Raw genomic sequence first — 23,787 nt, forward strand, 5'->3', positions numbered from 1 at the left:
CTGAACAGTTGCATATCACGGGGACTATTCGATGCTATTGCAGTCCGCCACAGGATGTTTTTGTGCTGGTCGAGGGCAGTCAGGTCTGGAGTGAACCAAGGGCTGTATCTGTTCTTAGTTCTGCATTTTTTAAACGGAGCATGCTTATCTAAAATGGTGAGGAAGTTACTTTTAAAGAATGACCAGGCATCCTCAACTGACGGGATGAGGTCAATGTCCTTCCAGGATACCCGGGCCAGGTCGATTAGAAAGGCCTGCTCACAGAAGTGTTTTAGGGAGCGTTTGACAGTGATGAGGGGTGGTCGTTTGACTGCGGCTCCGTAGCGGATACAGGCAATGAGGCAGTGATCGCTGAGATCCTGGTTGAAGACAGCGGAGGTGTATTTGGAGGGCCAGTTGGTCAGGATGATGTCTATGAGGGTGCCCTTGTTTACAGAGTTAGGGTTGTACCTGGTGGGTTCCTTGATGATTTGTGTGAGATTGAGGGCATCTAGCTTAGATTGTAGGACTGCCGGGGTGTTAAGCATATCCCAGTTTAGGTCACCTAACAGAACAAACTCTGAAGCTAGATGCGGGGCGATCAATTCACAAATGGTGTCCAGGGCACAGCTGGGAGCTGAGGGGGGTCGGTAGCAGGCGGCAACAGTGAGAGACTTATTTCTGGAGAGAGTAATTTTCAAAATTAGTAGTTCGAACTGTGTGGGTATAGACCTGGAAAGTATGACATTACTTTGACATTACTTTGCAGGCTATCTCTTCAGTAGATTGCAGCTCCTCCCCCTTTGGCAGTTCTATCTTGACGGAAGATGTTATAGTTGGGTATGGAAATCTCAGAATTTTTGGTGGCCTTCCTGAGCCAAGATTCAGACACGGCAAGGACATCAGGGTTAGCAGAGTGTGCTAAAGCAGTGAGTAAAACAAACTTAGGGAGGAGGCTTCTGATGTTGACATGCATTAAAACCAAGGCTTTTTCGATCCACATCACCCGCGGAACAGAGGAGTAGTATGAGGGTGCGGATAAAGGCTATCAAAACTGGTCGCCTAGAGCGTTGGGGACAGAGAATAAGAGGAGCAGGTTTCTGGGCATGGTAGAATATATTCAGGGCATAATGCGCAGACAGGGGTATGGTGGGGTGCGGGTACAGCGGAGGTAAGCCCAGGCACTGGGTGATGATGAGAGAGGTTTTATCTCTGGACATGCTGGTTGTAATGGGTGAGGTCACCGCATGTGTGGGAGGTGGGACAAAGGAGGTATCAGGGGTATGAAGAGTGGAACTAGGGGCTCCATTGTGAACTAAAACAATGATAACTAACCTGAACAACAGTATACAAGACATATTGACATTTGAGAGAGACATACAGCGAGACATACAGTAATCAGGTGTTGAATTGGGAAAGCTAGCTAAAACCGTAGGTGAGACAACAACAGCTAATCAGCTAGCACAACAACAGCAGGTAAAATGGCGTTGACTAGGCAACGGGGCCGACAGATAAAACAAACAAGCCGAATGGAGTACCGTGATTAATGGACAGTCCAGCGTGCATCAGCTATGTAGCCAAGAGATCAGTGTCCAGGGGGCAGCGGTGGATGGGGCAGGGAAGCTGGACTGGCGAGTGTTATCCAGGTTTTAAAAAACTAACAATGACTAAATAGCTTGTAGCTAGTTAGCTGGTTAGCTTCTGGAGGTTCTTGAGTGTGTTCTAAAAATAAAAAAATAATAGCGATTCCGTATCACATTGGGTGAGGCAGGTTTCCGGAAGGTATAAACAAATTTTAAAAAAACGAAAAGAGATAGAAAGTAAATATGGGTCCAGTGAGTGTTTGGGACGCGGCGATTCAGATGGTTAGCAGGTCTGTGCTAACAAGCTAACAGTTCGTAGGCCTGGGCTAAACAAGGTAGCAGTTAGCGGACCGGAGCTAGACAAGCTAGCAGTTTGCAGGCCGAATTAGCAAGCAAGGAGATAGCGAGGGCTAGAGAGTTAGCCTTTGGGGGACGTCGCGATGGGGTGAGTCTGTTTATTCCTCTTCATGCGGTGACATCGATAGACCGGTCGTGGGCCCGGGTATTGTAGCCCAGGAGTATGCTACAGTGGTAGCACAGGTGCTCTGGCCAGGCTAGCTTCAAGCTAAGTGGGTGGAAACGCTAGCCAGGAGTAATCATCCGGGGTTGCGGTTTAGCTAGATAGGTAGTTGTGAAGATCCAGCTGAAAAATGTTCCGTTTGCGGTGGGAATCCGGGGATGAATCCGGGGATGAAAAATAAATAGGTCCGTTATGCTCTGGTTAGAGTCGCGTTGTTCGAACTGGCGAGAGCTTTCCGGGCTAAAGGTTAACTGATGACCGGTTAGCTGAAGACCGCTAGCATAGCTGGTGGTTAGCTGGCTAGCTTCAGTTGAGAGGTTCCGGTTCCGAAGTAAATATAAATACTTTCGGAAAAATAGCTACATTGGGTGAGGCGGGTTGCAGGAGAGTATTTGGAAGCTTAGGTTTAGCAAAATGTTTTTAAAGAGATATGCGAAGAAAAATATGTAAAAACGAAAAAGAAACGATATATACAAGGGACACGACACGACAGGACGACTTACTGCTACGCCATCTTAGTGTTATTTAACACTATTAATCGTAGGAATTAGTGGTTTTGGGGTTTATTTATCCCTCCCGAGTGGCACAGTGGTCTAAGACACTGCATATCAGTGCAAGAGGCGCCACTGCAGTACCTGGTTTGAATCCAGGCTGCATCACATCTGGCTGTGATTGGGAGTCCCATAGGGTGGTGCAAAATTGGCCCCGCGTCATCTGGTCATTGTAAATCATTTGTTCTTAACTGACTTGCCTAGTTGAATAAAGGTAAAAAATATATAGGTTTTAACCATACTCCCCCGGCCAGAAGATACTATCGTCTATAGGAGCTAAAGGTAGTTAGCATCTATGTATGGGCTATTGCTAACCTACCTCTTCCAATCTTCATCATTTCCTTATCTCTGTCTTTATGTAGAACACAAGATGCTGTCCGTTGGCCCGACGGAACCTTGGTCATTGAGGGAGAAACTATGCCTAGCCTCCTCTGTTATGAGGAGCGGAGACCAAAACTGGTAAACAAACACACACTACCAACTTTTTCCCATCTGTCACTCTGTCTGCATCTACATGTTTTTCTTTCTCTAGTGTGCATTGTAAACTTTTCTACATGGTCATTTGTGTACACTTCTTGATTGTCCTCCTGCCTTTCAGGGTGTCTGTCAGCAGAGCCATCAAGCCTTTCTCAGAGCAAGGCCGCCCTCCAGACTGGTTTTCTCAGAAGGTATGAGACAGACACGCTGTGACACAACAATTAATCTCTGTCATGATGAACAAGGTTAAAAGGTCAGCTACTATATATGAGCACATGACCAAAAGCATGTGGACACCTGCTAGTCGAACATCTCATTCTAAAATTATGGACATTAATATGGAGTTGGTCCCCCATTTGCTGCTATAACAACCTCCACTCTTCTGGGGGGACATTCTTCCATTCAGCCATGAGCATTAGTGAGGTCGGCGCTGATGTTGGGCGATTAGGCCTGTCTCGAAGTCGGCGTTCCAATTCATCCTAAAGGTGTTCGAACCATGAAAAACAGCCCCAGACCATTATTCCTCGTCCACCAAACTTTACAGTTGTCACTATGCATTCGGCAGGTAGTGTTCTCCTGGTATCCACCAAACCCAGATTCGTCTGTCGGACTGCCAGATGGTGAAGCATGACTAATCACTCCGGAGAACGCTTTTCCACTGCTCCAAAGTCTAATGGTGCCGAGCTTTAAACCACTCCCAGCCGACGCTTGGCATTGCACATGGTGATCTTAGGCTTGTGTGCGCCTGCTCGGCCATGGAAACCCATTTCATGAAGCTCCCGACCAACAGTTATTGTGCTGACGTTGTTTCCAGAGGCAGTTTGGAACTCAGTAGTGAGTTATGCAACCAAGGACAGACTATTTTTACACACTACGCGCTTCAGCACTCGGCAGTCCCATTCTGTGAGCTTGTGTGGCCTACCACTTTGTGGCTGAGCTGTTGTTGCTCCTAGACGTTTCCAATTCATAATAACAGCACTTACAGTTGTTCAAGGCAGCTCTAGTGGGGCAGAAATTTGACAAACTGACTTGTTGGAAAGGTGGCATCCAATGACGGTGCCACTCTGAAAGTCACTGAGCTCTTGAGGAAGGCCATTCTACTGCCAATGTTTGTCTATGGAGGTTGCATGGCTGTGTACTCAATTTTATACACCTGTCAGCAACTGGTGTGGCTGAAATAGCCAAATCCACTAATTTGGAGGGGTGTCCACATACATTTGTGTGTATATATTATGTATATAACTTGCTGTCTGTGTCTCTGACCCCCACAGCACTGTGCCTCTCAGTACTCTGAGCTGCTGGAGACCACAGAGGCTCCAAAGTGAGTACACAAACACACACATGCACTTGATTGGAGTATTCTGTTGCGTAGGCAGCTCTCCAGCTGTCATCAGAGCAGTTCCCACGTAGTGTAATCGTGTGTCTAATGTACATTGCTGTTTCAGGCGTAAGCGTGGGGAAAAGGGTGAGGTGGTGGAGACCATCGAAGATGTAATCGTTCGAAGACTTACTGCTGAGAGGATAGAGGAGCTGAAGAAACTACTGAGAGACACACAGGACAAATACAGGTCAAGACATATGGGCACTCTTGCTCACACACCCATTCAATCTCTCACTCTGTCTTTCTGTCGCTCTCTCTCTCTTGTTATCTCTCTCACATTACACACACACACACACTCATGCACTCTCCCGCTCTCACACATTAAACCCATCGCGCTCAATGCATAGCCAATGTTTCTGTTCAAAGCCATTGTAGATGACAATGTGACCTCTACTTCCTGCTCTGACAGGAAGCTGAAGAAGGAGGTGGATCTGATCCAGACCGGACATCTGGACTCCCGGCTGGAGGATCTGTGGACAGAAGTATCACAGTAAGAAACCGGTCTGTCTGTCCACCTGTCCGTCTCTCGATTTGTGTCTGCATGTCTGTCTGTCCACCAGTGTCTTTGTGTTTATTTGTTGTATACACTACGTTGTGATTCAGAGTGTACATTCTGTACCAGATTTAGCAGTGAAGATTGTGTTTTAAAATGGTTTTGTTTGGAAGGAAAAAGAAGCAGGATGAGGATGAGGCAGATCTTAAGAGGAAGGCCACAGATACAGCCTATCAGGGTAAGCTTTGGCCTAATAGTAATAATAATCATCCAAATGTTTGGGCACCACTGATTGGACCAATGATTAAGCTCAGGAACTACTAGTGATAACAACCCGTACCCTCTGATCTCAGCTCGCCAAGCAGTTAAGAACACACCCAAGCGGGTGCCCAGTGTCACTGTACGCTCCCCTCTGGGTGCCAGTCCCACGAGCATGGAGGCACAGACAGATACCCCCACACCCCCAACAGACACAGCCATGCCCCAGGCAGAGGAGACCTCTGGCACTACTGTGGTAAGGGAAGGACCCAAGTACTGGTCATCATATGCCTGCTTTGTTTAGCTTTTTGTCTTCAACAGTTGTTGATGTGTGTATTGGTAGCAAATGACAAGTGACTTGCGTATTCTGTATTCAAGCACTGCCTTGCACTTCCATCAGCATGCACGAAATGGATCAAATACGGTATAAGAAAAATTATATCAGTATTGGAAGGAATACAGTGGAAGTGCTGTGGTCTATTAAATAGAGGAGGATGGGTTTTTGTCTCCCCCATTCTGTCCACGTAGGCCCAGGGGGGTGGCTGTGTTTCTACCAACGTCGGATGCTCCAATGGTGCTGCCTGAGGGAAGCCTTGGGTCTCTGGTAGATGACTCCTCACAGAAGAGGCTCCTTAGTCAGAAGTCCACGCCGCCTCCCTCCCCTCTCCTCTCAGAGCTGCTGAAAAAAGGAAGCCTGATTTCTGCTAGCCCCAGACTGGTGAGAAATACAGAGGGATTTAAAAAATGGATGATTTGCAGTAATAAGGGATGAAAGTATTGGATTATTTTGTGTTATATTGGATTATATTGGGTGGATCTGTTTTAGGGAGAGAGTCCAGATTAAGTTTGACTTCACAAGCTACTGGTGTTGGAAATGTTTCAACTTGATCACTCTCTTGTTGCTGAGAATTTTGCTGCACCGCAGGAAATGCAGATAAACTCCGTGATTTACATAAATTCACTGAAAACCCACACTAACGCATGGTTATATTAAAGCGACAATCAGCAGTTTCCACATATTTTTTTGACTTCTAAATTAATGATATGTACCCATTGATTCTTGAAGAATATAACTTCTAAATGCCTCATGAGCTTAGTTCAACTGTCATACCCCAAATATAATCTTGTTTAACTCCAATATTTGTAAATAAAGCAAATGTAAACGGCATAGTCTCAAAATATGGTTAAAACTATGATTTTTGACGTAATGGATGGTCAATCCTTGCATCCATAACTCTGTCTATGCATTTTAGAGTGGTTACATTTCTCCAGCCCCATCCATCAGCTTTTTATCGAAACAAACTGTATTGTTTCAACTGCGAATTTCCCCTTTAACAATATTGCACTTTTCATGTAGCCCACTTTTGGCCAGATAATAGGCTAACCACATCACGCAAAATTATGGACTAAACATTCAATACCTGTTGCTACAGAATTCAATTTCTGTGACCATAAAGGTCCAATTCAGATCCTACATCTGTACCAAGCAGCTCAGTAAAAACAGTTGAATCAGGGATATTGTGTGTTGTTGATGTAATCTCTCTGGGTCAGGTGGTGGAGGGGGATGTTGCTGTTGCAGGACTGGCTAATGGAGGAGTTCCCACTACAACCCTTGATATCCCAGCAGGCTTTGAGGTCGCCTGCTCTGGTAACTATAGCAACCGTGATATAACCCGACTCGCTAGCTGGCTGGCTGTTACGTGTTTGGGTTGATTGGTATTTTAGTTGAGTGCTATATGTGCTGGTGTGTGCTTCTGTGCTTTAATTGTTTTTTTTAGAAGCAAAGTGTGTGACTTGGTCCTTTTATTAGATGTAGTTTGTTGTGTCCAACAGGAAACATTACGCCCCCACTGCCCCACCCAACACAGTTTAAAACTGTCTCTCATCTGTTTCTCCTCCCCTCTCTCCCAAACTGTCTGTCATTGTTTCTCTCTCTCTCTCCTACACTGTCTGCCTGTCAGTGTTTCTCTCTTCCTCCCACACTGTCAATCTGTCAGTGTTTCTCTCTAAACCCAGCTGTCTCTCTCCCACATTATCTGTCAGTGTTTCTCTCTAAACCCAGCTGTCTCTCTCTCCCACATTATCTGTCAGTGTTTCTCTCTAAACCCAGCTGTCTCTCTCCCACATTGTCAGTGTTTTCTCTAAACCCAGCTGTCTCTCTCTCCCACATTATCTGTCAGTGTTTCTCTCTAAACCCAGCTGTCTCTCTCTCCCACATTGTCTGTCAGTGTTTCTCTCTAAACCCAGCTGTCTCTCTCCCACATTATCTGTCAGTGTTTCTCTCTAAACCCAGCTGTCTCTCTCGCTCTAGAAGGGGAAGGAATATCTACAGTGGCAAGAAAAAGTATGTTGAACCCTTTGGAACTACCTGGATTTCTGCATACATTGGTCATAAAATTTGATCTGATCTTCATCTAAGTCACAACAATAGACAAACACAGTCTGCTTTATTAAACTAATAACACACAAGCAATGATATGTTTTAATGTTTTTATTGAACATCATGTAAACATTCAATGTGGAGGGTGGGAAAAGTATGTGAACCCTTGGATTTAATATCTGGTTGACCCTCCTTTGGCAGCAGTAAACTCAACCAAACGTTTTCTGTAGTTGTGGATCAGACCTGCACAACGGTCAGGTGGAATTTTGGACCATTCATATTTACAAAACTGTTTCAGTTCAGCAATATTCTTAGGATGTCTGGTGTGAACTAGAGGTCGACCGATTATGATTTTTCAACGCCGATACCAATTATTGGAGGACCAAGAAAGCCGATACTGATTAATTTAGCCTCAAATAAATAATGAAACATGTTCAATTTGGTTTAAATAATGCAAAAACAGTTTGTTGGAGAATAAAGTAAAAGTGCAATATGTGCCATGTAAAAAAGCTAACATTTAATTTCCTTGCTTAGAACATGAGAACATATGAAAGCTGGTGATTCCTTTTAACATGAGTCTTCAATATTCCCAGGTTGTAGTTGTTATAGGAATTATAGGACTATTATGACTATTTCTATACAATTTGTATTTCATTGACCTTTGACTATTGGATGTTCTTATAGGCACTTTAGTATTGCCAGTGTAACAGTATAGCTTCCGTCCCTCTCCTCGCCCCTACCTGGGCTCGAACCAGGAACACATCAACAACAGCCACCCTCGAAGCAGCGTTACCCATGCAGAGTAAGGCGAACAACCACTCCAAGTCTCAGAGCGATTGACTTTGAAACGCTATTAGCACGCACCCCGCTAACTAGCTAGCCATTTCACATCTGTTACATCAGTCTAATCTCGGGAGTTGATAGGCTTGAAGTCATAAACAGCCCAATACTTGAAGCACAGCGAAGAGCTGCTGGCAAAACGCACTAAAGTGCTGTATGAATGAATGCTTACAAGCCTGCTGGTGCCTACCACCGCTCAGTCAGACTGCTCTATCAAATCATAGACTTAATTATAACATAATAACACACAGAAATACGAGCCTTTAGGTCATTAATATGGTCGAATCCGGAAACTATCATCTCGAAAACAAGACGTTATGTATTTTATCTAACAGGTGGCATCCCTAAGTCTAAATATTCCTGTTACATTGCACAACCTTCAATGTTATGTCATAAATACGTAAAATTCTGGCAAATTAGGCGGCCCAAACTGTTGCATATACACTGACTCTGCGTGCAATGAACGCAAGAGAAGTGACACAATTTCACCTGGTTAATATTGCCTGCTAACCTGGATTTCTTTTAGCTAAATATGCAGGGTTAAAAAATATATACTTCTGTGTATTGATTTTACTAAGAAATGCATTGATGTTTACGGTTAGGTACAGTCGTGCAACGATTGCTTTTTCCGCAAATGCGCTTTTGTTAAATCATCCCCCGTTTGGCGAAATTGGCTGTCTTTGTTTGGAAAAAATAGTTTTCACAGTTCGCAACGAGTCATGTTAGCAGGCAATATTAACTAAATATGCAGGTTTAAAAATATATACTTGTGTATTGATTTTAAGAAAGGTATTGATGTTTATGGTTAGGTACACGTTGGTGCAACGACGGTCCTTTTTCGCGAATATGCAAGGCATCGATTTATATGCAACGCAGGACACGCTAGATAAACTAGTAATATCATCAACCATGTGTAGTTAACTAGTGATTATGATTGATTTAATTGATTTAATTTAATGCTAGCTAGCAACTTACCTTGGCTTCTTAGTGCATTAGCGTAACAGGCAGTCTCCTCGTGGAGTGCAATGTAATCAGGTGGTTAGAGCATTGGGCTAGTTAACTGTAAGGTTGCAAGATTGAATCCCCAAGCTGACAAGGTAAAAATCTGTCATTTTGCCCCTGAACGAGGCAGTTAACCTACCGTTCCTAGGCCGTCATTGAAAATAAGAATGTGTTCTTAACTGACTTGGCTAGCTAAATAAAGGTGTTTTAAAAAATCGGCTAAATCGGTATCCAAAAATACCGATTTCCGATTGTTAGGAAAACTTGAAATCGGCCCTAATTAATTGGCCATTCCAATTAATCGGTCGACCTCTAGTGTGAACTGCTCTCGAGGTCATGCCACAGCATTTTAAATCGGATTGAAGTCAGGACTCTAACTGGGCCACTCCAGAAGGCATATTTTCTTCAGTTGAAGCCATTCTGTTGTTGATTTACTTCAGTGTTTTGGGTCGTTGTCCTGTTGCATCACCCAACTTCTGTGTATTGATAGCCTTACATTCTCCTGAAAAATTTATTGGGAATTCATTTTTCTGTCGATGAGAGCAAGTTGTCCAGGCCTTGTGGCAGCAAAGCAGTCCCAAACCATGATGCTCCCTCCACCATACTTTACAGTTGGGATGAGGTTTTGATGTTGGTGTGCTGGTCCTTTTTTTTTCTCCACACATAATGTTGTGTGTTCCTTCCAAACAACTCAACTGGAGTTTCCTCTGCCCACAGAATATTTTGCCAGAAGCGCTGTGGACCATCCAGGTTCTCTTTTACGAACTTCAGACATGCAGCAGTGGGTTCTTCTGTGGTGTCCTCCCATGAACAACATTCTTATTTAGTGTTTTTTTGTATCGTAGACTCGTCAACAGAGATGTTAGCATGTTCCAGAGATTTCTGTAAGTCTTTAGCTGACACTCTAGGATTCTTCTTAACCTCATTGAGCATTCTGCACTGTGCTCTCTCTAGGGAGAGTACCAACAGTGCTGAACTTTCTCCATTTACAGACAATTTGTCTCACTGTACTGATGAACATCAAGGCTTTTAGAGATACTTTTGTAACCCTTTCTAGCTTTATGCAAGTCAACAATTCTTAATCTTAGGTCTTCTGAGATCTCTTTTGTTCGAGGCATGGTTCACATCAGGCAATGCTTCTTGTGAATAGCAAACTCAAATTTTGTGAGTTTTTAAATAGGGCAGGGCAGCTCTAACCAACATCTCCAATCTCGTCTCATTGATTGGACCCCAAGTTAGCTGACTCCAATTAGCTTTTGGAGAAGTCATTAACCTCGGGGTTCACATACTGTACTTTTCTAACCTACACTGTGAATGTTTAAATTATGTATTCGATATGGACAAGAAAAATACAATAATTTGTGTGTTATTAGTTTAAGCACACTGTCTATTGGTGTGACTAAGATGAAGATCAGATTACATTTTCTGACTAATTTATGCAGAAATCCAGGTTATTCCAAAGGGTTCACATACTTTTTCTTGCACTGTATGTAAAGAGGAACATGCATCTGATTTCTACTCCCAGTGATACCGGTGTACTATTTGTGGTGACACATGCCTCTTTCTCTCTCTCTCTGTCTCTCTGTCTCTGTGTGTGTGTTCAGTCGGAGAGGCGGTAGTGAAAGCAGAGCTGGGTGAGGAGTTGGAGCTAGTGAAGGAGGCGGGGCTAGTGGAGGAGGACCTGGTAGCTGTTTCCTACATGGGGGATGAGCTGGACCTTGAGACAGTCGGAGACATCATCGCCATCATAGAGGAGAAGGTAAATAGTGTGGGGGGGTGCAGCTTTTGACCTAAATATCTCTGTAGTAAGCGGTCTTGTTTGTGCGCACTCATCACAGTCCTCTCTCTGTGTGTGTATCTCTTTCTCTCTGTCTGTCTGTATTCCTCAGGTGGATGACTCTGTGGAAGCTCTAGATGCTGCAGCAGTGGAGGCTGCTCTCTCTCTCTGTGAGGAGGCTGTTTCTGCCGGCCACTCCCTCTCAGGCCCCTGGGAGGCCCATGACTTGAAGTCCTCAGAGCCTGGGCCCACGGTTCAGTCTGACCCCACACAGGGGCTTCAGGGTGGAACGGGAGCTAACCCTGGGGTCCTGGAGCCAGATACAGAGAGTGGAAGGGGGGAAGCCAAGGAGGGATTAGAAACAGTGGGGACAGGCGTTGCTCCTTCTGTTGCCGCTGACGACAGCCTGGCAGGAAGTGAGGTCACAGAGGAAGGAGTTCTCACGGTGGAAGGAAGCCTAAGCACAGCTGTGAAGACTGAGAATGAGGAGTGGACCCAGCCAGAACCAAACACACCCTGCCTAGACTCAGAAGACAGTTCTGGATCAGGGAAAGAGTCCAAGGTAATTGACCTCTTTTCAGTAACACTCACACATGCACCTTTACCAGGTGCAGTTGAATTATCATCTCTCCTTGTGTATTTGTATGTAGGAAGTGAAGGATGAGGATGGAGGGAGCGACGGGGATCCTGATGAAGAGGTGGAGATGAAAGAGGAGTGTGGAGAGGGGGAGGGGCCCTACCTATCAGAAGTAGAACCGGCAGCCAGTGAGAGTGAGGATGGCTATGGCCCATCCTCCCAACGCTACACCACAGCTGATTCGCTAGCCAGCAGCCCCGCCTCTTCTCAGTTGTAAGTTTCCAACCCTGGTCCTTGTATCCATGGCAACTCTTAATCTGAACATGCCATCACAAGCCTGAATAAAGCCAGTCAACTCGACCCTTAAAAATGCTTTTTGACCTATCCCCAAGACGAGGGGTGGTTTCTCTGTAGTAAGCTATCTTGTGGGCTTTTGTGCACTATCATCACAATCCTGCCTGTCTCTCTCCCTCTACCATTCACCTACCCTCCTGTCTGTGGATCTCCCTCTCAGCTCGATATGTGGGGAGGATCAGGAGGCCGTTCAGGCTCAGAAGATCTGGAAGAAAGCCATCATGCTGGTGTGGAGAGCAGCAGCCAATCACAGGTCAGCTCTTAGACACATTGGCTGTTATTGGGCACATGGTTAAGGCACTGTAGGGTTTGCCTGATCTGTTGTTGTTATCTGTGACAGGTATGCCAGTGTGTTCCTCCAGTCTGTGTCTGATGACATCGCCCCTGGTTACCACAGCATTGTACACAGGTGAGAGTGCTATAAGAGAAAACCGCTTGTTTGCTGAATTATATGTTATGTACATATGACAATAAAATCTATATGAACAATATAAGTACATACTAACCTTCCCCTCTAAAACACACACAACCACACACAGACCCATGGATCTGTCAGCCATCAAGAAGAGTATCGAGGCGGGTCAGATCCGTACGACTGCGGAGTTCCAGCGTGACATCATGCTGATGTTCCAGAACGCGGTGATGTACAACAGCTCTGACCACGATGTGTTCCACATGGCCCTGGAGATGCAGAGGGACGTTCTAGAACACGTGCAGCAGTTTCTGGCCACTCAGCTCATCATGCAGACCTCAGAGTCCTCTATCTCCACCAAGAGCCTCAGAGGCCGCGAGGGGGGCCGCAAACCGGGGGAGCCAGTGGAGAAGGTAAAACTAGACTAGACACACACCTCAGCATCGACACCAATGAGCCAAGACATAGGACAGACTCTGTACCCATCTCATGCCCCAATCTTATCTTGCCTCTCTCCTAACCTCCCTGCCATTACACTTCCTCTGTAGGAGCATGGAGCCTCTGTCTCCCCTCTCCATTGCTACTGTCTGTCTACTGTCTCTCCGTTACTACCGTCTGTCTACTGTGTCTCCGTTACTACTGTCTGTCTACTCTCTCCTCTCCGTTACTACCGTCTGTCTACTCTCTCCTCTCCGTTACTACCGTCTGTCTACTGTGTCTCCGTTACTACTGTCTGTCTACTCTCTCCTCTCCGTTACTACCGTCTGTCTACTCTCTCCTCTCCGTTACTACCGTCTGTCTACTGTCTTTCTCCTCTCCGTTCCTACTGTGTGTCTACTCTCTCCTCTCCGTTACTACTGTCTGTCTACTCTCTCCTCTCCGTTACTACTGTCTGTCTGCTGTGTCTCTGTTACTATCGTCTGTCTACTGTGTCTCCGTTACTACTGTCTGTCTACTCTCTCCTCTCCGTTACTACCGTCTGTCTACTCTCTGCTCTCCGTTACTACAGTCTGTCTGCTGTGTCTCTGTTACTATCGTCTGTCTGCTGTGTCTCCGTTACTACTATCTGTCTACTCTCTCCTCTCCGTTACTACTGTCTGTCTACTCTCTCCTCTCCGTTACTACAGTCTGTCCACTGTCTCCCCTCTCCGTTAGTACTGTCTGTCTACTGTCTCTCTCCTCTCCGTTAGTACCGTCTGTCTACTGTCTCTCTCCTCTCCGTTACTACTGTCTGTCTACTGTGTCTCTCCTCTCCGTTACTACTGTCTGTCTACTGTCTCTCTCCTCTCCGTTAGTACCGTCTGTCTACTGTCTCTCTCCTCTCCATTACTACTGTCTGTCTACTGTGTCTCCGTTAATACTGTGTCTACTCTGTTCTCTCCGTTACTACAGTCTGTCTACTGTCTCCCCTCTCCATTACTACCGTCTGTCTACTCTCTGCTCTCCGTTACTATCGTCTGTCTGCTGTGTCTCCGTTACTACTGTCTGTCTACTCTCTCCTCTCCGTTACTACAGTCTGTCTACTGTCTCCCCTCTCCGTTCCTACTGTCTGTCTACTGTCTCTCTCCTCTCCGTTACTACCGTCTGTCTACTCTCTGCTCTCCGTTACTACCGTCTGTCTACTGTCTCCCCTCTCCGTTCCTACTGTCTGTCTACTGTCTCTCTCCTCTCCGTTACTACAGTCTGTCTACTGTCTCCCCTCTCCGTTACTACCGTCTGTCTACTCTCTGCTCTCCGTTACTACCGTCTGTCTGCTGTGTCTCTGTTACTACTGTCTGTCTGCTGTGTCTCCATTACTACTGTCTGTCTACTCTCTCTTCTCCATTACTACTGTCTGTCTACTCTCTGCTCTCCGTTACTACCGTCTGTCTGCTGTGTCTCTGTTACTACTGTCTGTCTGCTGTGTCTCCATTACTACTGTCTGTCTACTCTCTCCTCTCCATTACTACCGTCTGTCTGCTGTGTCTCTGTTACTACTGTCTGTCTGCTGTGTCTCCATTACTACCGTCTGTCTACTCTCTGCTCTCCGTTACTACCGTCTGTCTACTCTCTCCGTTACTACCGTCTGTCTACTGTCTTTCTCCTCTCCGTTACTACCGTCTGTCTACTCTCTGCTCTCCGTTACTACCGTCTGTCTACTCTCTCCTCTCCGTTACTACCGTCTGTCTACTCTCTCCTCTCCGTTACTACCGTCTGTCTACTGTCTTTCTCCTCTCCGTTACTACCGTCTGTCTACTCTCTGCTCTCCGTTACTACCGTCTGTCTACTCTCTCCTCTCCGTTACTACCGTCTGTCTACTCTCTCCTCTCCGTTACTACCGTCTGTCTACTCTCTCCTCTCCGTTACTACCGTCTGTCTACTGTCTTTCTCCTCTCCGTTACTACCGTCTGTCTACTCTCTGCTCTCCGTTACTACCGTCTGTCTACTCTCTCCTCTCCGTTACTACAGTCTGTCTACTCTCTCCTCTCCGTTACTACCGTCTGTCTACTGTCTTTCTCCTCTCCGTTACTACTGTCTGTCTGCTGTGTCTCCATTACTACCGTCTGTCTACTCTCTCCTCTCCGTTACTACCGTCTGTCTACTCTCTGCTCTCCGTTACTACCGTCTGTCTACTCTCTCCTCTCCATTACTACCGTCTATCTACTCTCTGCTCTCCGTTACTACCGTCTGTCTGCTGTGTCTCTGTTACTACCGTCTGTCTGCTGTGTCTCTGTTACTACTGTCTGTCTGCTGTGTCTCCATTACTACTGTCTGTCTACTCTCTCCTCTCCATTACTACCGTCTGTCTACTCTCTGCTCTCCGTTACTATCGTCTGTCTGCTGTGTCTCCGTTACTACTGTCTGTCTACTCTCTCCTCTCCGTTACTACAGTCTGTCTACTGTCTCCCCTCTCCGTTAGTACCGTCTGTCTACTGTCTCTCTCCTCTTCGTTACTACTGTCTGTCTACTGTGTCTCCGTTAATACTGTCTGTCTACTGTCTCCCCTCTCCATTACTACAGTCTGTCTACTGTCTCCCCTCTCCGTTCCTACTGTCTGTCTGTCTCTCTCCTCTCCGTTACTACCGTCTGTCTACTCTCTGCTCTCCGTTACTACCGTCTGTCTGCTGTGTCTCTGTTACTACTGTTTGTCTACTCTCTCCTCTCCATTACTACCGTTTGTCTACTCTCTGCTCTCCGTTACTACCGTCTGTCTGCTGTGTCTCTGTTACTATCGTCTGTCTGCTGTGTCTCCGTTACTACCGTCTGTCTACTGTCTCTCCTCTCCGTTACTTCCGTCTGTCTCTCTCCTCTCAGTTACTACCGTCTGTCTACTGTCTCTCTCCTCTCCGTTACTACCATCTGTCTCTCTCCTCTCCGTTACTACTATCTGTCTACTGTCTCTCTCCTCTCCGTTACTACCGTCTGTCTACGCTCTCTCTCCTCTCCGTTAGTACCATCTGTCTACTGTCTCTCTCCTCTCCGTTACTACTGTCTGTCTACTGTCTCTCTCCTGTCCGTTACTACAGTCTGTCTACTGTCTCTCTCCTCTCCGTTAGTACCATCTGTCTGTCTCTCCTCTCCGTTACTACTGTCTGTCTACTGTCTCTCTCCTCTCTGTTACTACCGCCTGTCTACTGTCTCTCTCCTCTCCGTTACTACCGTCTGTCTACTGTCTCTCTCCTCTCCGTTACTACAGTATGTCTACTGTCTCCCCTCTCCGTTAGTACTGTCTGTCTACTGTCTCTCTCCTCTCCGTTAGTACCGTCTGTCTACTGTCTCTCTCCTCCCGTTACTACTGTCTGTCTACTGTGTCTCCGTTACTACTGTCTGTCTACTCTCTCCTCTCCGTTACTACTGTCTGTCTACTGTCTCTCTCCTCTCCATTACTACTGTCTGTCTACTGTGTCTCCGTTAATACTGTGTCTACTCTCTTCTCTCCGTTAATACAGTCTGTCTAATGTCTCCTCTCCGTTAGTACCGTCTGTCTACTGTCTCTCTCCTCTCCGTTACTACTGTCTGTCTACTGTGTCTCCGTTAATACGGTGTCTACTCTGTTCTCTCCGTTACTACAGTCTGTCTACTGTCTCCCCTCTCCATTACTACCGTCTGTCTACTCTCTGCTCTCCGTTACTATCGTCTGTCTGCTGTGTCTCCGTTACTACTGTCTGTCTACTCTCTCCTCTCCGTTACTACAGTCTGTCTACTGTCTCCCCTCTCCGTTCCTACAGTCTGTCTACTGTCTCCCCTCTCCGTTAGTACCGTCTGTCTACTCTCTGCTCTCCGTTACTATCGTCTGTCTGCTGTGTCTCCGTTACTACCGTCTGTCTACTCTCTGCTCTCTGTTACTACCGTCTGTCTGCTGTGTCTCTGTTACTATCGTCTGTCTGCTGTGTATCCGTTACTACCGTCTGTCTACTGTCTCTTCTCTCCGTTCCTACTGTCTGTCTGTCTCTCTCCTCTCCGTTACTACAGTCTGTCTACTGTCTCCCCTCTCCGTTAGTACCGTCTGTCTACTGTCTCTCTCCTCTCCGTTACTACCGTCTGTCTACTGTCTCTCTCCTCTCTGTTACTTCTGTCGCTCCCCTCTCCATTACTACCGTCTGTCTGCTGTCTCTCCCCTTTCTGTTACTACCATCTGTCTACTGTCTCTCCTCCATTACTACCGTTTGTCTACTGTCTCTCCTCTCCGTTACTACCGTCTGTCTACTGTCTCTCCTCTCCATTACTACCGTCTGTCTGCTGTCTCTCCCCTTTCTGTTACTACCATCTGTCTACTGTCTCTCCTCTCCGTTACTACCATCTGTCTACTGTCTCTCCTCTCCGTTACTACCGTCTGTCTACTGTCTCTCCTCTCCGTTACTACCATCTGTCTACTGTCTCTCCTCTCCGTTACTACCATCTGTCTACTGTCTCTCCTCTCCGTTACTACCATCTGTCTACTGTCTCTCCTCTCCGTTACTACCATCTGTCTACTGTCTCTCCTCTCCGTTACTACCATCTGTCTACTGTCTCTCCTCTCCGTTACTACCATCTGTCTGTCTACTGTCTCTCCTCTCCGTTACTAACCGTTTGTCTACTGTCGCTCCCCTCTCTGTTATTACCGTCTGTCTACTGACTCTCCTCTCCGTTACTACCGTCTGTCTACTGTCTCTCTCCTCTCAGTTACTACCGTCTGTCTACTGTCTCTCTCCTCTCTGTTACTTCTGTTCCTCTCCGTTTCTACCGTCTGTCTACTGTCTCTCTCCTCTCCGTTACTACCGTCTGTCTACTGTCTCTCTCCTCTCTGTTACTTCTGTCGCTCCCCTCTCCGTTACTACCATCTGTCTACTGTCTCTCCTCTCCATTACTACCGTCTGTCTACTGACTCTCCTCTCCGTTACTACTGTCTGTCTACTGTGTCTCCTCTCCATTACTACCGTCTGTCTACTGACTCTCTCCTCTCCGTTACTACCGTCTGTCTACTGTCTCTCTCCTCTCCGTTACTACCGTCTGTCTACTGTCTCTCCTCTCCGTTACTACCGTCTGTCTACTGTCTCTCCTCTCCATTACTACCGTCTGTCTACTGACTCTCCTCTCCGTTACTACTGTCTGTCTACTGTGTCTCCTCTCCATTACTACCGTCTGTCTACTGACTCTCTCCTCTCCGTTACTACCGTCTGTCTACTGTCTCTCTCTCTCTGTTACTTCTGTCTCTCCCCTCTCCGTTACTACCATCTGTCTACTGTCTCTCCTCTCCATTACTACTGTCTTTCTACTGTCTCTCTCCTCTCCATTACTACCGTCTGTCTACTGTCTCTCTCCTCTCCGTTACTACCGTCTGTCTACTGTCTCTCCTCTCCGTTACTACCGTCTGTCTGACTCTCCTCTCCATTACTACCGTCTGTCTACTGACTCTCCTCTCCGTTACTACTGTCTTTCTACTGTCTCTCTCCTCTCCATTACTACCGTCTGTCTACTGTTTCTCCTCTCCGTTACTACCGTCTGTCTACTGTTTCTCCTCTCCGTTACTACCGTCTGTCTACTGTCTCTCCTCTCCGTTACTACCGTCTGTCTACTGTCTCTCCTCTCCGTTACTACCGTCTGTCTACTGTCTCTCTCCTCTCCGTTACTACCGTCTGTCTACTGTCTCCCCTCTCCGTTACTACCGTCTGTCTACTGTCGCTCCCCTCTCCGTTACTACAGTCTGTCTACTGTCGCTCCCCTCTCTGTTACTACCGTCTGTCTACTGTCTCTCCTCTCCGTTACTACCGTCTGTCTACTGTCTCTCTCCTCTCCGTTACTACCGTCTGTCTACTGTCTCTCCTCTCCGTTACTACCGTCTGTCTACTGTCTCTCCTCTCCGTTACTACCGTCTGTCTACTGTCTCTCCTCTCCGTTACTACCGTCTGTCTACTGTCTCTCCTCTCCGTTACTACCGTCTGTCTACTGTCTCTCCTCTCCGTTACTACCATCTGTCTACTGTCTCTCCTCTCCGTTACTACCATCTGTCTACTGTCTCTCCTCTCCGTTACTACCATCTGTCTACTGTCTCTCCTCTCCGTTACTACCATCTGTCTACTGTCTCTCCTCTCCGTTACTACCATCTGTCTACTGTCTCTCCTCTCCGTTACTACCATCTGTCTACTGTCTCTCCTCTCCGTTACTAACCGTTTGTCTACTGTCGCTCCCCTCTCTGTTACTTCTGTTGCTCCCCTCCCCGTTATTACCGTCTGTCTACTGACTCTCCTCTCCGTTACTACCGTCTGTCTACTGTCTCTCTCCTCTCAGTTACTACCGTCTGTCTACTGTCTCTCTCCTCTCTGTTACTTCTGTCGCTCCCCTCTCCGTTTCTACCGTCTGTCTACTGTCTCTCTCCTCTCCGTTACTACCGTCTGTCTACTGTCTCTCTCCTCTCTGTTACTTCTGTCGCTCCCCTCTCCGTTACTACCATCTGTCTACTGTCTCTCCTCTCCATTACTACCGTCTGTCTACTGACTCTCCTCTCCGTTACTACTGTCTGTCTACTGTGTCTCCTCTCCATTACTACCGTCTGTCTACTGACTCTCTCCTCTCCGTTACTACCGTCTGTCTACTGTCTCTCTCCTCTCCGTTACTACCGTCTGTCTACTGTCTCTCCTCTCCGTTACTACCGTCTGTCTACTGTCTCTCCTCTCCATTACTACCGTCTGTCTACTGACTCTCCTCTCCGTTACTACTGTCTGTCTACTGTGTCTCCTCTCCATTACTACCGTCTGTCTACTGACTCTCTCCTCTCCGTTACTACCGTCTGTCTACTGTCTCTCTCCTCTCTGTTACTTCTGTCGCTCCCCTCTCCGTTACTACCATCTGTCTACTGTCTCTCCTCTCCATTACTACTGTCTTTCTACTGTCTCTCTCCTCTCCATTACTACCGTCTGTCTACTGTCTCTCTCCTCTCCGTTACTACCGTCTGTCTACTGTCTCTCCTCTCCGTTACTACCGTCTGTCTGACTCTCCTCTCCATTACTACCGTCTGTCTACTGACTCTCCTCTCCGTTACTACTGTCTTTCTACTGTCTCTCTCCTCTCCATTACTACCGTCTGTCTACTGTTTCTCCTCTCCGTTACTACCGTCTGTCTACTGTCTCTCCTCTCCGTTACTACCGTCTGTCTACTGTCTCTCCTCTCCGTTACTACCGTCTGTCTACTGTCTCTCTCCTCTCCGTTACTACCGTCTGTCTACTGTCTCCCCTCTCCGTTACTACCGTCTGTCTACTGTCTCTCCCCTCTCCGTTACTACAGTCTGTCTACTGTCGCTCCCCTCTCTGTTACTACCGTCTGTCTACTGTCTCTCCTCTCCGTTACTACCGTCTGTCTACTGTCTCTCTCCTCTCCGTTACTACCGTCTGTCTACTGTCTCTCCTCTCCGTTACTACCGTCTGTCTACTGTCTCTCCTCTCCGTTACTACCGTCTGTCTACTGTCTCTCCTCTCCGTTACTACCGTCTGTCTACTGTCTCTCTCCTCTCCGTTACTACCGTCTGTCTACTGTCTCTCCTCTCCGTTACTACCGTCTGTCTACTGTCTCTCCTCTCCGTTACTACCGTCTGTCTACTGTCTCTCCTCTCCGTTACTACCGTCTGTCTACTGTCTCTCCTCTCCGTTACTACCGTCTGTCTACTGTCTCTCCTCTCCGTTACTACCGTCTGTCTACTGTCTCTCTCCTCTCCGTTACTACCGTCTGTCTACTGTCTCTCCTCTCCGTTACTACCGTCTGTCTACTGTCTCTCCTCTCCGTTACTACCGTCTGTCTACTGTCTCTCTCCTCTCCGTTACTACCGTCTGTCTACTGTCTCTCTCCTCTCCGTTACTACCGTCTGTCTACTGTCTCTCCTCTCCGTTACTACCGTCTGTCTACTGTCTCTCCTCTCCGTTACTACCGTCTGTCTACTGTCTCTCTCCTCTCCGTTACTACCGTCTGTCTACTGTCTCTCCTCTCCGTTACTACCGTCTGTCTACTGTCTCTCCTCTCCGTTACTACCGTCTGTCTACTGTCTCTCCTCTCCGTTACTACCGTCTGTCTACTGTCTCTCTCCTCTCTGTTACTACCGTCTGTCTACTGTCTCTCCTCTCCGTTACTACCGTCTGTCTACTGTCTCTCCTCTCCGTTACTACCGTCTGTCTACTGTCTCTCCTCTCCGTTACTACCGTCTGTCTACTGTCTCTCCTCTCCGTTACTACCGTCTGTCTACTGTCTCTCCTCTCCGTTACTACCGTCTGTCTACTGTCTCTCCTCTCCGTTACTACCGTCTGTCTACTGTCTCTCTCCTCTCCGTTACTACCGTCTGTCTACTGTCTCCCCTCTCCGTTACTACCGTCTGTCTACTGTCTCTCTCCTCTCCGTTACTACCGTCTGTCTACTATCGCTCCCCTCTCCGTTACTACAGTCTGTCTACTGTCGCTCCCCTCTCCGTTACTACCGTCTGTCTACTGTCTCTCCTCTCCGTTACTACCGTCTGTCTACTGTCTCTCTCCTCTCCGTTACTACCGTCTGTCTACTGTCTCTCCTCTCCGTTACTACCGTCTGTCTACTGTCTCTCCCTCTCCGTTACTACCGTCTGTCTACTGTCTCTCTCCTCTCCGTTACTACCGTCTGTCTACTGTCTCTCCTCTCCGTTACTACCGTCTGTCTACTGTCTCTCCTCTCCGTTACTACCGTCTGTCTACTGTCTCTCCTCTCCGTTACTACCGTCTGTCTACTGTCTCTCTCCTCTCCGTTACTACCGTCTGTCTACTGTCTCTCTCTCTCCGTTACTACCGTCTGTCTACTGTCTCTCCTCTCCGTTACTACCGTCTGTCTACTGTCTCTCCCCTCTCCGTTACTACCGTCTGTCTACTGTCTCCTCTCCGTTACTACCGTCTGTCTACTCTCTCCCCCTCCGTTACTACCGTCTGTCTACTGTCTCTCCCCTCTCCGTTACTACCGTCTGTCTACTGTCTCCCTCTCCGTTACTACCGTCTGTCTACTGTCTCTCCTCCTCTCCGTTACTACCGTCTGTCTACTGTCGCTCCCCTCTCCGTTACTACAGTCTGTCTACTGTCTCTCCTCTCCGTTACTACCGTCTGTCTACTGTCGCTCCCCTCTCCGTTACTACCGTCTGTCTACTGTCGCTCCCCTCTCCGTTACTACCGTCTGTCTACTGTCGCTCCCCTCTCCGTTACTACCGTCTGTCTACTGTCGCTCCCCTCTCCGTTACTACCGTCTGTCTACTGTCTCTCTCCTCTCCGTTACTACCGTCTGTCTACTGTCTCTCCTCTCCGTTACTACCGTCTGTCTACTGTCTCTCTCCTCTCCGTTACTACCGTCTGTCTACTGTCTCTCCCCTCTCCGTTACTACCGTCTGTCTACTGTGTCTCCCCTCTCCGTTACTACAGTCTGTCTACTGTCGCTCCCCTCTCCGTTACTACTGTCTACTTTCTCCGTTACTACTGTCTCCGTTACTACTGTCTACTGTCTCTGTTACTACTGTCTGTCTCTGGTACTACTGTCTACTGTCTCCATTCCTATTGTCTACTGTCTCCGTTACTACTGTTTGTCTACTGTCGCTCCCCTCTCCGTTACTACTGTCTACTGTCGCTCCCCTCTCCGTTACTACTGTCTACTGTCGCTCCACTCTCCGTTACTACTGTCTACTGTCTCCGTTTCTACTGTCTACGTTACTACTGTCTACTGTCTCCGTTACTACTGTTTGTCTACCGTCGCTCCCCTCTCCGTTACTACTGTCTACTGTCGCTCCACTCTCCGTTACTACTGTCTCCGTTTCTACTGTCTACGTTACTACTGTCTACTGTCTCCATTCCTACTGTCTACTGTCTCCGTTACTACTGTTTGTCTACCGTCGCTCCCCTCTCCGTTACTACTGTCTACTGTCGCTCCACTCTCCGTTATTACTGTCTCCGTTTCTACTGTCTACGTTACTACTGTCTACTGTCTCCATTCCTACTGTCTGTTTCTGTTACTACTGTCTACTGTCGCTCCACTCTCCATTACTACTGTCTACTGTCTCCGTTACTACTGTTTGTCTACCGTCGCTCCCCTCTCCGTTACTACTGTCTACTGTCTCTCCTCTCTCCATTTCGACTGACTCCTGTGTTCTCACTTGACTGTCTGAATGTGTCTTATTTGTCTGACTGTACTTGTTTGTGTTGTTTACTCTGGATGTGTGTGTGTACAAGGGGTAAATGTTACTGTGTGTGTGTGTGTTTCTTTTCTCACTAACTGTTTGTCCTCCTACAGGACAGTGTCCCAATGGCCTCTCCCGCTTTCCTTCTCTCTCTTTTTGTAAGTATTCAGGTCAAAGGTCAAATCTCACCAGACTAAGCAGAGTGCACGCTCTGTTTCTACGTCACACTACCAAAACGTGGTCCTTCTGTAGCTCAGTTGGTAGAGCATGGCGCTTGTAACGCCAGGGTAGTGGGTTCGATTCCCGGGACCACCCATACGTAGAATGTATGCACACATGACTGTAAGTCGCTTTGGATAAAAGCGTCTGCTAAATGGCATATATTATTATTAAAACAAGTTTGCTACTCACACTGACTATAGTGAAACATTCAAAATGCATACACTCACCTCTTATATTAACAAACACTTCCCTTACCAAGTTTTGGACCTTCGGTATTTGATTAAGTGGACCCATCCTGGTTGTGGGTGTACATGCATTTTTTAGTGCCATATGTGTTTCAGTTGTCTTCAACTTCTTTCT

General features: G+C 47.1%; 1 protein-coding gene across 1 annotated transcript in view; it reads left to right on the plus strand.

Annotated features, from left to right (window-relative positions):
* Nucleotides 1-23,787, plus strand: part of LOC123992373 (bromodomain-containing protein 8-like) — a 37,290-nt gene that overhangs the window by 12,804 nt on the left and 699 nt on the right. The window contains exons 2-17 of the mRNA XM_046293517.1: nt 2,996-3,092; nt 3,232-3,301; nt 4,382-4,431; nt 4,556-4,678; nt 4,901-4,981; nt 5,158-5,222; nt 5,338-5,515; nt 5,771-5,960; nt 6,794-6,890; nt 7,554-7,586; nt 11,069-11,223; nt 11,354-11,803; nt 11,892-12,091; nt 12,333-12,425; nt 12,513-12,581; nt 12,712-12,997. Coding sequence (XP_046149473.1) covers nt 2,996-3,092; nt 3,232-3,301; nt 4,382-4,431; nt 4,556-4,678; nt 4,901-4,981; nt 5,158-5,222; nt 5,338-5,515; nt 5,771-5,960; nt 6,794-6,890; nt 7,554-7,586; nt 11,069-11,223; nt 11,354-11,803; nt 11,892-12,091; nt 12,333-12,425; nt 12,513-12,581; nt 12,712-12,997 — 2,237 coding nt within the window. The remainder of the gene's footprint in view (nt 1-2,995; nt 3,093-3,231; nt 3,302-4,381; nt 4,432-4,555; nt 4,679-4,900; nt 4,982-5,157; nt 5,223-5,337; nt 5,516-5,770; nt 5,961-6,793; nt 6,891-7,553; nt 7,587-11,068; nt 11,224-11,353; nt 11,804-11,891; nt 12,092-12,332; nt 12,426-12,512; nt 12,582-12,711; nt 12,998-23,787) is intronic.

This window comes from Oncorhynchus gorbuscha, linkage group LG13, assembly GCF_021184085.1.
Source record: "Oncorhynchus gorbuscha isolate QuinsamMale2020 ecotype Even-year linkage group LG13, OgorEven_v1.0, whole genome shotgun sequence".
In the NCBI taxonomy this organism is placed as follows: Eukaryota; Metazoa; Chordata; class Actinopteri; order Salmoniformes; family Salmonidae; genus Oncorhynchus; species Oncorhynchus gorbuscha.